The 15985-nt window shown below is 51.2% G+C and overlaps 1 protein-coding gene across 1 annotated transcript in view; it reads left to right on the plus strand.

Annotated features, from left to right (window-relative positions):
- The window catches only part of GABBR2 (gamma-aminobutyric acid type B receptor subunit 2), a 336630-nt gene that overhangs the window by 260275 nt on the left and 60370 nt on the right, over positions 1-15985 (plus strand). The window contains exons 11-12 of the mRNA XM_058673018.1: positions 1445-1577; positions 12356-12463. Of these exons, the coding sequence (XP_058529001.1) occupies positions 1445-1577; positions 12356-12463 (241 nt within the window). The remainder of the gene's footprint in view (positions 1-1444; positions 1578-12355; positions 12464-15985) is intronic.

Here is a 15985-nt window from a genome sequence, read left to right on the forward strand (position 1 = left end):
GGTCCCAAGGCTTTGGGCCGTCCTCTACTGCTTTCCCAGGCCACAAGCAGGGAGCTGGATGGGAAACGGAGCAGCCAGGGAATGAACTGATGCCCAAATGGATCCTAGCGGTTGCAGAACGAGGATTTAGCCACTAGGCTATCGCTCTAGGCCCAGGATTTTTGTTTTTTGTTTTTTGGAAGCGATTGCTTAAGTCAAACCTGCTTCCTGAAGAACAACAGAAGTGTACACACCTGTTACATCACTGTAATACCTGCATCGTCCCAGTCTCAGCTCCCTGCCGATACACACTCCTGGAGACAGCAGGTGATGGCTCAAGTACCTGAGTCCCTGGCACCCATGTAGCAGACCTGGCTCCTGGCTTCTGCCTAACCTAACCCATGCTGTTGTGAGAGTTTGGAGATGAACTAACACTTGGGAGAGCCCCCCCCCCACTCTGTCTTTCAATTAAATTAAAATAAACTTGAAAATATGAACTTGAAGTAACAGTTATGTACTCTGTTTAAGCCTTAAACAGTGGCCCATACCTATAATGATAGCACATGGCTTGTGTACGCAATCAGCTATCCTGTCACACAACCAAGCTCCTTTCAGTTCTTAGCTACCCCTGAGGGAATGATTCCCACTGTCTCCAAAAGGTAGATACTGGGGGATTTGTTGGCTGGCATGGCTATAGGAAAATCTGCCAAGAGACCGGAAGTAGATGTCTCTGTGGTTCCAAATGCCTCCTGTTTTCTATCTTCCTAAAGTTGCCCTCCTCCGAGAGGCCAGCCTCTTCTGACCCTCCCCAGGCTGCTGTGTTAATAACAATGAAGCCACCCTAGCACTTAGTCCATGGTCCATGAAAGAACAAAATCCTAGGCAATGTGATCAACTGGCCCCATTTCACAGACAGACGCGGGCTCCATTGCATGCCTCTCTTCCCTGGTGATCAGCAGGTGTGGCCCTGCATGAACATGGTCCTTTGCGTGTCCTAGGCAACAGAAGCTTTCCCAATGCTCAGAGGCCTCCCAAGATCATCCACCACCTGATGACCTCACCCTAGGCACTCCAAGGCTCACCCATAGACCTCCTGAGCAGGATCCGCTCTAGGCAAAGGACCACCTAGGAATTCAAGATCAGTGTAGAAGGCTTAGAATTTGGAGCAAATTCCCATCTCCAGCCACAAAAGCCTATTGACTTGAGGTTTCTGCATAAGCTGAAGACTTATGGATGAAGTAGCCAATGTCCCTGGGGAGGCACTGGGTGAACTTAAGAAAGGAGGCAGGAAGATCAGCGATGAGAAACATATAGAGGTCGGAGCAGGAGTGCAGGCGTGGAGGAAACTAGGGCTTCCACTTTTCTGTCCTTGAACTTTGAGCCTTGTGACAGTGTATATAATGTGTGTAGAAAAACCTAGATTGAGATGTTTCTCTGTCTCTTTCTCCCCGCCCCTCTCTCTCAGGCTGATAAAGATGTCCAGTCCATACATGAACAACCTGATCATCCTTGGAGGAATGCTCTCCTATGCATCCATATTCCTTTTTGGCCTCGATGGATCCTTTGTCTCAGAAAAGACGTTTGAAACGCTGTGCACTGTAAGTTGTTCTGCGCATGCCCAGAGTTAACGGCCTGTAGCTTCTTGGTGACCTCGGCCATCAAGCACCCATGAGCATGCAGGAAGGGTACCTCCCCATCTAGCAGTTCTGGGGCCTAGTAGGAAAGCGTGAGGGTGCCTTGCACACCAAAACAGGCATCGGTGTTGCCTGTAACTTCACCATCAGTGAGGAGCCGCAGAGAAATAGCAGGATAACACAGAAAAGAGAGAGGAAAGTGTGTTACCAGCTGAAATGCACCAATATCCTGGGTAAAATTCTCTGAAGGAGAGACTCCCACAGGTCACCTCCCCAGATGTGATGAGAGGCAGCAGGCTTGAGAGAGCTCAGCTGAGTTGGAGCCATTCAGAAAAATTGCATTGGTGATCCTCTGTGTCAACTCAACCGTTGTTTTTCCTAATAGCGCCTCTTTGTCTTAACCACCTCTGCCATGGAATTTTAATACCAGAACTGTGTGGTGTGTCTGCTTATGTCCTGGCTGTGTATCTATGGTCTTCACAGGGAAGGAGGAATGTTTTCATGGTGGAAGTCAAGAACCAGTGCCTCCCTCCCCATCCCTGTCCTGCCGCCGGCTGCCAGGGCCTGTGCCAACCCTATGAAGAATTATGTGTTTAATGGAAGGCCAAACAATGCAATGTATTTACTATACATGAGAAGGATTAATTTTTTATAATTAGTTAGCACTTGAAATATGTTAATGCCCAAATAGCATTCTTTAGTTATGATTGCTTAAAGGAACCTAGGCATTAACTCTTACCAACTGAGTGGAGTTAAAGATCTCAGTTGGAAGAGCATGCTTTTTAATAAAGTAACCAGTTAGGATGTGATGGCTCAGGACTGGGTTAGCCAGGGGGTGCTAACTGTCCTGAGCACAATTGTTCATCCACTTTTCTACCTGGAGGAATAGAGCTGGTGAGGATGGCCAAAGGATCCATGTTGCCCAGATTCATCCAAAAGCCACTCTTCCCTGTGCTATTTTTTTTTAAAGATTTATTTTTATTGGAAAGTCAGATATACAGAGAGGAGGAGAGACAGAGAGGATTAAAGATCTGTCCGTTGATTCACTCCCAAGTGGCCACAATGGCCAATGCTGAGCTGATCTGAAGTCAGGAGCCAGGAGCCTCTTCCGGGTCTCCCAAGCAGGTTCAGAGTCCCATGGCTTTGGGCCATCCTCCACTGCTTTCCCAGGCCACAAGCAGGGAGCTGGATGGGAAACGGTGTTTCCAGCACACGAACCAGCAACCATATGGGATCCTGGCACATGCAAGGCGAGGACTTGAGCTGCTAGGCTACCATGCCGGGCCCCATGCTGTCTATTTTTAAAATGTTGAGAGCCATGCTTTTGCAAAGTGGTTGTTTTGATGCCATTTGTTGCCCTGAAGTCTCTGTTGTCCCCCTCTGAGGAATGAGGGGACTGAAAGTAGGTGACAAGGGAGACTTGGAAAGGTCTGCTACAGGTGCCAGGAGTGGGCTTTGAAGATACCAAGCAGGATCCTTGAGGGGTAGGAGGGCCTGACTCTACTCCCAGTTAATCACAGATGCAACCTGCTAGCCTAGTTGTGCCCTGGACCTTCTGAGAACGTGTCTGCCTGGCTCCTCACCCCAGGCTGCCAGCCACCTGACATGGGATCAAGTTCAAATCCTTGGAGCTGAGAGACTCGAGGCAAACCGTGAGAGCTGACCCAACCCTCAGAGCTTTCTGGCTCCCAGGAAACAGTCTGGCATGCTTGACCTTGCTCATGAGCCCAAGGCTGTCCTGGCACAGGTGCTAACACTGAGTAACGCAAGCTAGGAAGCAGAAGGGGGACCTCCCCCATGCACTGACTTTGCCTGTCCCACAGCCTGATGTCCTATTGTGTTTCATGTGAGGGGTGGCTATCCCAGGAAGGTTCTGACAATGGTGTGAATAAATGATGAAGTGCTTTATAAATCACCATTAGATGGGAGCACGAGGGTGTGGGAAGTGGGCCTGCCTCTTCTGCTGAGAAGGCATGGATTTGCAGGCAGGGCTGTCTCTGAGGCTGTGTCAAAGGGAGTCCCCACTCCTGATTGTGGGAAAAGACATAGATTAACCACTTCGGAATGAAGTGGATCAGCACAGATGAGTTAGCATTGGGGTCGTTTATTTTAAAATATTCCCAATAACACCCAGGAAGGAGGGGTGGGAGGTTCCTGAATTTAGAGACAAAATGCAAGTCCCCAGAGGAGCACCGAGTAGAAACCTACCCCATCTGCTATTCCAGACCTTGCATTCTCTCTGGGCCCAGAAGACAATCCCCCCTCCATACACACACACCAATGAAGTCCCACAAAGTATAAGGGAGCAAGGAAAAAGCAGGGCTGGATGGTGGGATAGGCAAAGGTCTTGGTCTGGGAGTCAGGATGTGGATCAGACTTAGCTCCAAGGCTGATCAGCTCCTAGCCTCTCTGAGCCTCCATTTTACTATCTGTGAAATGGACATAGCACTACTCCATGTGCAGGATCCCAACACAAATTCAATGGGATGATTCAGACAAGCCACCAGGTGCACAGAGTGAATATGGGTTGTAGCGTTGTGTGAGAATGGGGTCATTCTCAGAGTCCTGTGCTGAACTTTGGCACTTCTGCAAGGTGGTACAAGATGTAATCACATGTATCTAGGTACAAACATTTGTGAAATAAATGCACGGTTTTTTTGCATAAAGTATCTTTACCTTGAGCTCATTCTTGGAAGACCCCTCATTTTCTGTAAGAAGGTTGAGAACATAGAGAGGAAGATCAGCCTTCAAGTCAGCTGCAGGTGGAGTGCAGTGTCTGCCCCGGTTCAGCTTCCCTATCAGTGCCATTCCTCCACTATCATCTCTTTAGTTTGCAATATGGCACCTCAACAGTGAAAAGCCACGAACTCCACCTTAGGACCAGAGATAAGAACAGCATGAGATTAGGCCATGCTGTGTGTGGGCTGTGTGTGCTAGGTACTGTGGTAAGGGCATTGTGAAGTAGCAGGGGAAGGTTGCGTGTGAGCCTGAGCACATGCACAGTGCTATTGCAGAAACACTCAGTTCTTAGGCCTCTCTGACCCGTTCTGGAATTATCCCGGGTCCATGCTGGTTTCAGCAAGGTGAGCAAACAGCTCCAGCTCCGCCCCTGTCTCCTTGGACATTACATGGGCAGTTGAGTCACTATAGCAACAGGGCCCCTGCAGGCACAGATTGGAAAACGGTGCTGGGCATGGACTAGAGCACCCAGTGCCAAGGAGAGGGAGTGTCTAATCACAACTGACAAACTGACCTGGCTCAGAAACTCCGGTCCTGTCACCTAGAGAGGGAGTCAGGCAGAAGGGAAGGGAAGGAAAGGCATTTGCTTTATTCATGGGATGGTAAGCAGGAACTCCAGCTGAAGTGTGTGGGCCAGCAAGAGAGTGAGCAGAGAATGTGAGGAGGCACCGACTGTCCAGGCACCAAAGAGGTCACCCAGGAGGCTCAGCCCCAGGTAGGGGGTGGCAGTTATACAAACACCCTGGCCTATGCCCTCACTAGTGCCTGTCAGGCCCCTCCGTCACCTGACAAGGCCAGGTTCTCTGTCTGCAGAACTCAGTCTACGTTGCTGGACACCAGAGCTGCGGAGCAGACAAGCTCCATTTGGTTACAGGAATCTCAGAGATTCCTGAGATGCTTTCAAAATAAATATTTTTAAAAGCTTTCTCTTAGTTGATTTTTTTAACTCAGGTCTTAGGGATCTGACCAGCATTTATCTCAAAATGTGGGTCCACTCAGATTTTTTTGTTAATTGAAACTACACCCTCAATACACTATAATTGAGGGTGTGATCATATCATCTAGCAGTTAAAATGCCTGAGTTTAACATCAGAGTGTCCACGTTCATTTGCCAGCTCTGGCATTGGCTTTGGTTTTAGCTCTGTCATTGGTGTCTTAGAGCCTGGGCAGGTTGGACAACTGAATTGGACGCATCAGGAACCGGGTTCCCTGAGCCCCGGCTATAGGAGGGCAAGGATCCTCAGCTGGGGGGCCCTGGACGTGACCCCCACCCTTGAACCTCAGGGCAAGGGGCTATCCCAGAACAACTGGCAGGGTTGGGTTTGGGACCTAAAATGTGATTTCTGTTTCTCCATGCTGTTTGTGGGGAATGTGCCTACTCTGGATGGTCAGGGAGATGGACAGAAAGGCCTGGGGAGCATGGTCCTGGAGGTTTGGGGATTCTGTAACTCTAACAAGGTAAAGGCCATTAAAGAGTTGTCACTGGCCCACTCAGTAGATGCAGGTAAAGTTGGGATAAATGAAAGGTTTAGGAGGCTACTGATCTTTCTATGGGAGCAGACTTTTTGCTGCAGTCATTGAGAAGCAAAGCAAGGTTGTAGTGGGGGATTGGGGGAGATTTCAACATGTGACCCCATGTTCTCTTGGTGGGCCATGCTAGAAGGTTCTGTGATTTCAGAAGCAAGTGGAAGATGAGGTTGGAGTCATCTTGGGGTGTGATGGTAGCCTGGCCCTGTCACTGAGGGAGGTGGCACCAGGGACTAGTGCTAACAGGGCGAGTCATGCATGGAGTTCAGACGCCCCCTGGCTAAGTGGCCTCTCCTTGTCATCCCTCCAAACCTGATCATTGAGCTTCCCGTTGAGGATGCCCTTCCGGGGGAGGGGCCTGAGGCAACACCTGCAACTGCCCAGACTCTCCAGAGGCCAGGGGATTCTCACCCTCCCCAACCCTTCACCAAGCCTGAGCCCTCATGAGCACTCATTCATTCATCTGATACACACCCTGGGCCCCTCTGTCCCCAAGCCCTGTGCACACAAAACTGGGCCACATGTAGACTGACAGGAGTAAGCAAATAAACCCCACCCCTCTTTCACTGAGTCATGTACCAGGATAGAGACAGAAGAGACAGACCTAGAGAGCGAGTGGTGCCAGCAGTGGAGGCAGGAACCAGGGAAGGCTTAAAATAGCAAACCCCTACCCCCTTCCCACCCAATGGGCTCCAGTTATTCCTGGAAGTCCTAAAAGTTGCCTCTTGCTTGCCCACAAATGTCATAGCAACCACCATCTCCATGGCAAAGCCACCCAGTCCTTCATCTCTTGCCCTCACACCCACTCGTCTGCATCTCCTATCCACAGAGCCATATGGAGGCATCTTCCAAACCCTCCATGGCCCAAACCCATGCCCTTCCTTCTGCCACCCAGCTAGGGAGCTCATGCTTGAAAAAGCTCTTTGCCCTCCAGTCCTGGGGCCTCTTTTTCTGCTCCGTGTGGTTCCATCACCTGCACCAGGGTTGCCAGGTACAGGTGTGCATGTTGTACACTGCCCAAGGACATGGGCATCCGTAGTGGGTGGGAGCTATATTTCAGCCATGAGCTGCTCCCTGACTCCTCTTTGGTTGCCAGGACTTTGGGCAGAGAGATCTTTCAAAGCAGACCCAGAAGGAAACTCTGCCTCCTTTGTGCTGGGAAGTTGGGGGCTTTTCCATGCAAATCTCCCATCCAGGACCTTGGGTCACACAGGCTCTTGGGCAGCTTTTCCCGGGGAATGCCTGGAGAGAGCTGTTGCCATGGAGAGCCCAGGCCCCTCTGTTCCACGTTACACCATCCTGCCCCTGGTCTGGCCCACATCCCCTTTGCCCAGCACAGGCCTGGGGCCAGCCTTCACACAGCCTGGGTCTGCCTTCTCCCAGTCTCACTATTGATTCCCACACGGGCAAGCAGACATCCTGGCCACAGAGAAGTGAGATCTTTTGCGGCATTGAGGAGGTGGCTTGTCCCCAGCATTTCACCTGCCACCTCTCTTGCTGTCCCCTTCCCACCCCAGACCTGCATGCCTCCATGGTAATCGAAAGGCTAGCAGCCAGCGATTCTGTGCCATCCAGGGCAATAGACTGACCAGCAGCTCCCCGAAGAGCACTACTCCCCTTGCACTGCAAAACCCGTCCCATGGAGCCACAGAAAAGGGAGGGACCTGGCAAGATATCCAGTGAAACCTTCCCTGCAGGAAATGGCCTGTTAGCATCTAGACAAGGGGTTCTCCAAGCTTTGCTTGAGTACACAGAGTGATGGGGCACTCACTACCTATCTAGTTGTCCATGTATCTCAGTGGTGGGGCTGCTAAAGCCATAAACCCCACCCCTCTGTCTGTCATGGCTGCAGTTCCATGCCCCCTGCGGTCTTCTCTTCATGTGCTCCTTTGGACTCAACTGGCACGTGTCTGTTGACTAGAAATCCATTACCTCCTAGGCTGGCCCATCCAGCCTGGGCTGAGCTTCAGAGACATCAGATAGAGCAAGGCCTACCTCCCCAGGCTCCCTCTCCAGGGAGAGGTTGCCAGGAATGCCATACAAGGCCTGAGATGCCCTTCAGAGGAGATGGTCCATCTGTGAGGGGAAGGGAGCGAGGCACGGAACACCAGCCACAAGAGATTGCTGGGCCTGGAGAAGGGGTGCTGCTTGGAGAGTGGACAGGAGTGGAGGTGGAGCTCTGCTAGGAATTCGGAGTTTAACCTAATAGGCTTTGGGGGGCAGAGGATAGTTAAACCTGGAGAGACGTAGTTGCTGAGAAAAACAGGGAGCACAAGATGGATGGCGGGAGAGGCAAGGGACACATCTACAGGCTCCTCAGTATCATGGTGTGGTGAGTGGCAATGGAGTTGTGAGAACCAAAATCACATCTTGGCTTGAAAAAGGGGGACTTCCTAGGCCTTCCTGAGAGAGAGAGAGAGAGAGAGAGAGAGAGAGAGAAGATTTATTTATTTTTATTGGAAAGGTGGATGTACAAACAGAAGAAGAGACAGAAAAAGAGAGGTCTTCCATCCACTGGTTCATTCCCCAGATGGCCATACAACAGCTAGAGCTGAGCTTGGTCTAAAGCCATGACTGACCTTCTTCTGGGTCTCCCATGTGAGTGCAGTGGCTCAAACACTTGGGCCATCCTCCTCTACTTTCCTGCGCCATAGTCAGGGAACTGGATCAGAAGTGGAGCAGCTGGAACGTGAACTGGTGCCCATATGGGATGTGACCACTGTAGGTGGAGAACTAGCCTGCTACACCACCTACACCGCCCCTTTCCATGCCGTCTTTCACCTACTCCTCACAAGCTCTATGGAGCCATTCTTGTTGGCTCCATTTCACAGATGAGGGCTCAGAGAGATGATGTGGCCCAGACAAGTTCACAACAATAGTAAGTGACAAAGCTGGGACTTGAATCCAACTTGGGCTGACTCTGGAGTCCCTACTGGTAAGGCCAACCTTACCAGTAGGCCTGGCTTCAGACACCAGTCTGGCACCGTGGTGAGAGGAAAGGGGCGTGCTAGTGGGAGACACGGAATAAAATACACACTAGCCGTAGCCCTGGCAGAAGGCAGCCCCAGCCTCAGGCTCACAAAAAGAAACTGTCATGAAGGAAATCCCCGTTGATGTGTGCATGTAGGCTTCAGGGAACAAGCCCACTCCCCCAAGCTCGGACACTGGGAGGGAGAGGGCAGTAGCCCAGGGAACAGATGCATGATGAAATCAAGATTAGTGGAACAGCCCAGGGGGAAGAGCGGAGGGAAACACTCCACTTTAGCTGCGGGGTTTGAAGACTCAGGGGACTCCCTAAGTATCACCCAGACTCTCTGGTGACATCATCAGTTGCAAGTCTGGAGCTCCAAAGAGATGGGAAAGGATGTGGGAATTACCAGCATGAGTAACGAGGTGGAAACCCACAAGTAGGGGTGGTAACCCATAGACAGTGGGGCCAGCCCCAGTCCTGAATCCATTGCTATCCCATACACATGGGGGAGGGGGAGTCAGGCAGGCACCCTTTTACCTTGTGCAGAGCCCCACTCCAGCGGTGACACTGGGCAGAGCCAGCCTGAGGTGGCCGGATGCACTGGGGTTAGTCCCTCTGGGCTCTCCTTTGGTCTTACCTCTGCTGTCAGCATGCCCCTGTTTAGATAGCTGGCCCCAAAGGGGAGGCAAGCAGCCCAGGATTGTACAAGGTGATCTTGTAGGTCCCAAGGATCCTGCTGGATCCTCTTGTGGGGACAACATGCCAGGGGACCTCAACAAGCCCATGGGAAATGTTTGTTATGGAAAACAATGCATGCATTTCAAAACTTGGTGTACTGACATAACCTGGTTTTCGGCTTCATTTTCCCATGGACTTTTTGAAGTCCCTAAGACTATAGCCCTCATCTACTTTTAAAAAAAAAAATGTAGAGAAGAAAAGTGAAGAAATATAAGCTGCACTGATGTGCAAGACCAGGACTGCCCCTGGACACCAGGCTTCATGGGGTCATCTGGCAGTCCTGGTTTATGGTGGATGGGAATGGGACGCGTGTCAAAGATCCCCTAAGACAACCCCCAGTTTTGTGGATCCCCAGGACACACAGTCATACTCACCAAATAAAATCAGAAAACTTGGAGCTTCATCCAGAGGAAGCCAGCAGGAGTTCCCGCATAGTTTCTTCTGTCTCCTAGAAGAGTCACGTGGGGCGCAGTGACATCACCCCAGAAGTGCTGTCTCACAGGGAAGCTCACTAGAGACTGAATGCCCCAAGTCCCAGAGCTCCCAGACATACCAGTCCAGGGCCATGCTCATGGGCAGGGCTTGCTAAGGATACCTGTCTCAGGCCGGCTGCCTGAGCTCGTCCTGCCCAGCCCTTTCCGGTCTCAGCACAGTTTCCAGATGCCAGATTACATTTATCTCCCTGTGTGGTAACTAACTTAATTAATTTGTATTATTGAGTCTTCATGAATTTAGCCCTCACCAAATAGACAAGTGGCCAGAAAGTGATTGCTTTAAAAGGAGCAGAAGTCAGAGCAAATATTAATCACGCTAAACCCATTGGAGTGACACAGCTCCTCAGAACGGAAGATCTTTGTTAGCCACATCAGGAGGGCAAGTGATACTATTTTTGTGAAAATGTCCAAAACAAAAGTTTGTGGGAAAATGAAATTACAAGAGAATTCTAGATCAGCACAAAAATCATCTCAATTCACCCGTCGTTTGTTGACATTGTGCATTGTACCTGAACTTCTCAAAGGCCCCCTTGTGTATGTGTCTAAAGTTATGTTTCTCACTGGAGGCTGTAATCAACGCCCTGGCAGGCTGTTGGTCACTCTTCAAGGGTGCTATCATGCCCCCAGGGGAGTGACCTGAGCTGGACAGCTGCTTGCCCAGCTCAGTCTTGACCCTAATGGCTGGGTCCTGAGCACAGATGAACCTGCCTCGGGTTAAGGAGATTCTGTGTGAGGAGGGAACAGCAGGTGTCGAGACCTGGAAGTCTGTTCCAGGACAAGGCTGAGAGTTCCAGGTTCAAGTACAGAAACATCTTAGAATCTTGGTCCTCAGCTTCCTTGTTCCACTTCAGGAAGGGCTCCCAAAATTCACCCATTTTTTGTTTTATGCTTGATAATACTTGTGGCTTGAACAGTGAATGAACGAATGAATGAACGAACAAGATCACTGTAAGGTGTAAGGTGCTGTGTGGCTCTGACACATGAGAATGTATGATCTGGTCAGGGCTAAATTCCCACTCATCCTCTCCCCATTCTGTTTCTCCCACATCTTTGTGTCACAACCTGGCACTCCCGCAGCCAGCCCACGCCCTCTCTCCAGCTCTGTGGCTCAGTCTCGTCCGTCTGCTTGCCCCCTGCTTGTGAAATGAACACTAAATACAGAGAAGGAAGCAAAGGACAGATGTGGCCAGCACTCGCCATTGGCATGCGTTTATGGACAGCCACACCATCCAATGTAACTCTGTGGGTGGCCCTGCCATCTCCTCAGCAAACCACATGGAAGGGGAAATAGAGAGCCAAGTTCCTGTAAAGGCAGAGTCAGCATGGCCAATGAAGGGACTGGGCCAGGAGCGTGTCTGGAAACTTCCTTGTGAGCTCAAACAAATGGGCTCTGGAAGCGATATCTAGCCAGCCTGACCTATCCTCTGTATCCCAGCTTTCTCTGGTCTGTGTGTGGTTAGCGCAGGAGAGCCATGGCACTTTGAAGGGTTGACTGAGAGCAAGGGAAGGCCCTAGAACAGGGGCCCATGGAGCAAGTGGTTTTTCCATCCCTTCGAATGGGATGGGATGGAGGTAGCTCCCAGAACTCAGCGGTGCACTGACTGTCCAGCCTGGAGATTTGTGTGTGTCCCAGGTATTGGAGAGCGTCAAGTCCAACCAAGGGAGTGGGGACAGGGGTTCTGTATATGTCCCAGGTATTAGAGAGTGTCCAGTCCAACCAAAGGAATGGGAATGGGTGAGTCTGGGAATGATGATGGCCATGGGGACTGGCCACCCGAGAGCCCCTACAACCTGCCCAGTGATGGCCAGCTCAGTCCAGCCTGTGGGAATCAAGTGGTAGGCTGACAGATCAGGGCTGGCTTCTGGGGAACAGGTGAGATCCAGACAGGCCGTCGGTCCTGAGCAGGAACCCATAGCCTCAGTGTGGGCTCAGCGGAGAGGCTGACCAGGGAGGAAGAGGCTGGGTGGCAGCTGGCTGGTTCTCCCCCTTGCTTAAGACTTGTGTCTGTGCCTGCTACCTGGCTGGGAGCTGTGGGTACGTTAAAGGCAGGACCCACCTCTCACCCCTCTATGCCCACTGCCCTGGCTCTGGCAAGCAGGGGACATAACTAAAAGTCCCTAGGGTACAGATAAGGACTGTTAATGACACTGGACAGCCTGCGAAGCAGCGCACCGGTCCCCACAGTCTGGGTGCCCCTGCTGGGTGGTCCTGTGTCTCACCGGCTTCACCCATGACCAGGATGTGACTGCCTCCGTTTGCTTGTGGTCTCTAGGTCAGGACCTGGATTCTCACTGTGGGCTACACGACCGCCTTTGGAGCCATGTTTGCCAAGACGTGGAGGGTACATGCCATCTTCAAAAACGTGAAAATGAAGAAGAAGGTAACACACTCCTTCTGTTTCCTGTGCCTGCTCTGCCCCTTGGAACTCATGAGCCCCTGAGTAGGCGTGGCCTGCTTCCATCCCCTCCTCTGCAGGCCCCCTGCCTGGGCTCACCCCATTTCAGGACACACAGTTTGTCCTTCTGGCTTTCCTCACAGCAGTGACATTTTGCCACCTGTGGCCCACAGCAGGGGTAGGCAGCAGGCAGAACAGTGCCTGCAGGGACACCAACCTGCTATGGCGTCTTGCGAAGACCCTACTTTCCTTATCTGTGGTGTGGGGGTGAGATGGACATCTCCTAAGCTGTGATTCTGGGTCTCCTGGTTGCCACTGAAGGCATCTGTCACCCCTCTGTTTCCCCAACCCACCTACCTCTGCCTTATGGTGGGCTGCCTTCTCCCAGTGAGCTGGGGAACATAGGCCTTCTCTGCCCCACACACAGACCCTCTCGGCAAAGCTCCCGGCTGTATTCAGAGGGAGGGAGGAACCTACATCACCCCCCACTTCCTGCCTCTCACCCCCGCCCCCGTGCTTGCTCTAAGGTGTGCAGGTTCCCAGAGCAGTGAGAGGGACCTGTGGGGGAGTGCAGGTGTCCCGGGAAGGGGCTGCGCTCAGCAACACGCCCCCTGCTTTTTCAAAACATTGCCTGTTTTTATTTCTTGACTGTTTTCATAGTGTTTTTATAAGTTTTCTTGTTTTTCTGTTTGAAAAAAAGAAAACAGAGAAAGAAATCTTCCATCCACTGGTTCACTCCTGCAAATGCCCACAACAGTCAAGGCAGAGCCAGGTGCCAGGAAGGAACTCCACCTGGCTCTCCCACATGGCTGGTAGGGACTCAGGGATTGAGCCGCCACCTGCTGCCTTGCTGGGTGCATATTAACAGGAGCCTGGAGCAGAGACAGAGCCCAGCCTCAGCCCTAAGCCCTCTGCTGGAGACACATGCATGCTAACCAGTGTACCAAAACCCACCCTTGTCCTGTTTCACCTTTTTCCTTTTGTTTTATGGTCTTCTCACTTTTTCCTTTTTATTCTTTCCTTCCTTGTGTGTTTTTCCCTATTTCTTACATTTTTTCCTTTTTTTTTTCTTTAGGAGTGGGAATATCAGAGCCCCCGACGTATCTGAAGTTAGAGGGCTGAGCTGAGGGAGGGGGTTGTCTGAGGATGGTGATCCTATGCCAGGAACCAGGGGGGAGACATTAGCACGAGCAGAGTGGTAGAATAGGTGGGGGAGATGACACGAGCAAGAGGGTAGCAGGGACAGAGGTCTGTGGATGGCAGGCTCCGTGCAGGAAGGGTGCTGCCAGGGTCAGGGGGTAGGAAGGTACTGCCTTCAGGAGACAATGGCAGTTCAAGGTCATCTCCCTTCAGTCAATGTCACTGTGCTGGCCAGCTGAAGTAGTGAGCTGTGTATCTCACAACACATTTTTTTAAGCCGGCAAAGCAAAGCAGCAATAAAAACCAACTTGGCTTATGTAACATGTCGACATCGTGGAGAGCAGTCCACTATTTGGTTGGTGTTTTGAGAAGCAGACAGGTCCCCCGGCTGTGGGTCACTCTCTCAACCCCAGCAGCAGCCCAAGGCTGGAGCCGAGGCTGGGAGCTGCAAACTCAATCCAGGTTCTCCTACATGGAAGAACCTGATGACTTGAGCCACCAGCTAGCTGCACCTCAGCATTTGCAATGGCAGGAAGCTGGAGCCGGGAGCCAGATCTGGGAGTTGACAGAGGCACCCCCGTGTAGAATGCCAGCAGCGTAACTGCATGGTCAAGTGGTCTGGGGCCCTGGCCAATTTGGCCTGCATAGGGTGCACTTGCTGTCTCCCTGCTCACTTCTCTGTGGGGGCTGCTAGGTGACACTTGACTGCATCACCACACATCTGCTTCTGGAGAGCCTGGGGCAGCCCCAGGAGTTTCTCAGCCTGGAATGATCCGTCCCTTGCCCTTCTCTGGTTTCACAAGAAAACTGCACCCATGGTATTGGCCATTCCTGGTGTGGGTTTACATTGTATGAATTCACCCTCTGTCCCAAAACTTTCTCATCTCCCCCAGCTGAGGCTCTACACCCCAACGCCCCCGTCCCAGCCCTGCCCACCACCACTGTCACTATGAATTTGGTTTCTCTAAGAACCTTAGATCAGCTGAATATATATCCCTATTGTGTCTGTGTTTCATGGAGTCTCCGTTTAACAATAGATTTTATTTTAGTGAAAGCTCCTGTCACATGCATTAGGTTTCCATACACCTGTTAATGCAATCATCTATATATCATCTTTTTATCTGTCCCTTCTTTCCTTGGCTCCTGCTTCTTCCTCCCTCCACCCACCCACAATGGCCTGCCCACCCCAAACACAAACTTCGCCCTGTGTGGTCCCATTTTTAAAGACATTAAAGGAAAAGGAGCCCATTAATGGAAGAATTTGCACACTGCATCTTTGTGCTCCCAGATCCGGTATTTGTATAGCATGGTGCCATTCTTTTTCTAAAGAACAATTGTAAAACCTTAAAGTGAGAGGCTTGTGATGGTCTCTATTCTGCCTCCTCCCAGGACCAAAGTAAAACATTGAGAGAAGGAACTCGGGGAACCTGGGATGAGAGACCTGGCACCCCGGGGGCAGGAGCCTTATAAGACCTGCAGGCCGAGGTCCTCCTGCAGACAGTGCTGTGAACAGCAAGGGCACTGAGGCCTCCCTCCGACCTCTGCGAGGTTCCAACTACAGCACATGCCAAGGGAAGGCCTATGGCAGCCGCCCAGAGCATCAGTGACCTGGAGGTAGAAAGGTGCCCAGGGCGGCTGGGCAGTGCAACCTCAGGGACACCATCCACACCCAGCCTTCCCTGAATGATATTCCCTAGAGTAGTCAGAAGGCTGAAAAAAGTCTCCAAAGTTTTTTTGAAGACACAAAGAAATGCCCTTTTCTCTTAAACCAAAGGTCAGCCAAGTTTTATTCTGCAAAGAACTACTGAGCAGGTGAGATTCTGTGGGCTCTGCAGCAATGTCTTGACCCTGCTGTTCAAGAGCTGAAGCAGCTGTGGTTCACATGTCAGTCACTCATTGTCAGAAACAAGTGCTGCATCAAGTCAGGGTTTGTTGCTGCCTGCTCCAAACATCAGTGGGAAGGGACATTTAGCAGTAATAGCTGGCTGCGGTCAACCAGTAGTGGGAAACCAAGCTCTGCTGTGGCTTCTATGATCTTTGTCCCTGGTTCAAGCCCTGGAAGGATTTGGAAACTGGCTCAGAGAGACTAAAAGTGTTATTCAAGACCACACAGCTCACTAGCACCTTTCTTTTCTAAGATGTATTTATTTGAAAGGCAGAGTTACAGAAGAGAGATCTTTCATCAGCTAGTTCACTCCCCCAAATGGCTGCAATGACCTGGATTGGATCAGACTAAAGCCAGGAGCCAGCAACTTCTTCCAGGCCTCCCACATAGGTGCAAGGGCTCAAACATTTGAGCCATCTTCTGCTATGTTTTTGGCACTTAAGTAGGAAGCTGGATCAGAAGTAGAATGGCCAGGGCTTTAA

The sequence above is a fragment of the Ochotona princeps genome, chromosome 14 (genome assembly GCF_030435755.1).
Source record: "Ochotona princeps isolate mOchPri1 chromosome 14, mOchPri1.hap1, whole genome shotgun sequence".
In the NCBI taxonomy this organism is placed as follows: Eukaryota; Metazoa; Chordata; class Mammalia; order Lagomorpha; family Ochotonidae; genus Ochotona; species Ochotona princeps.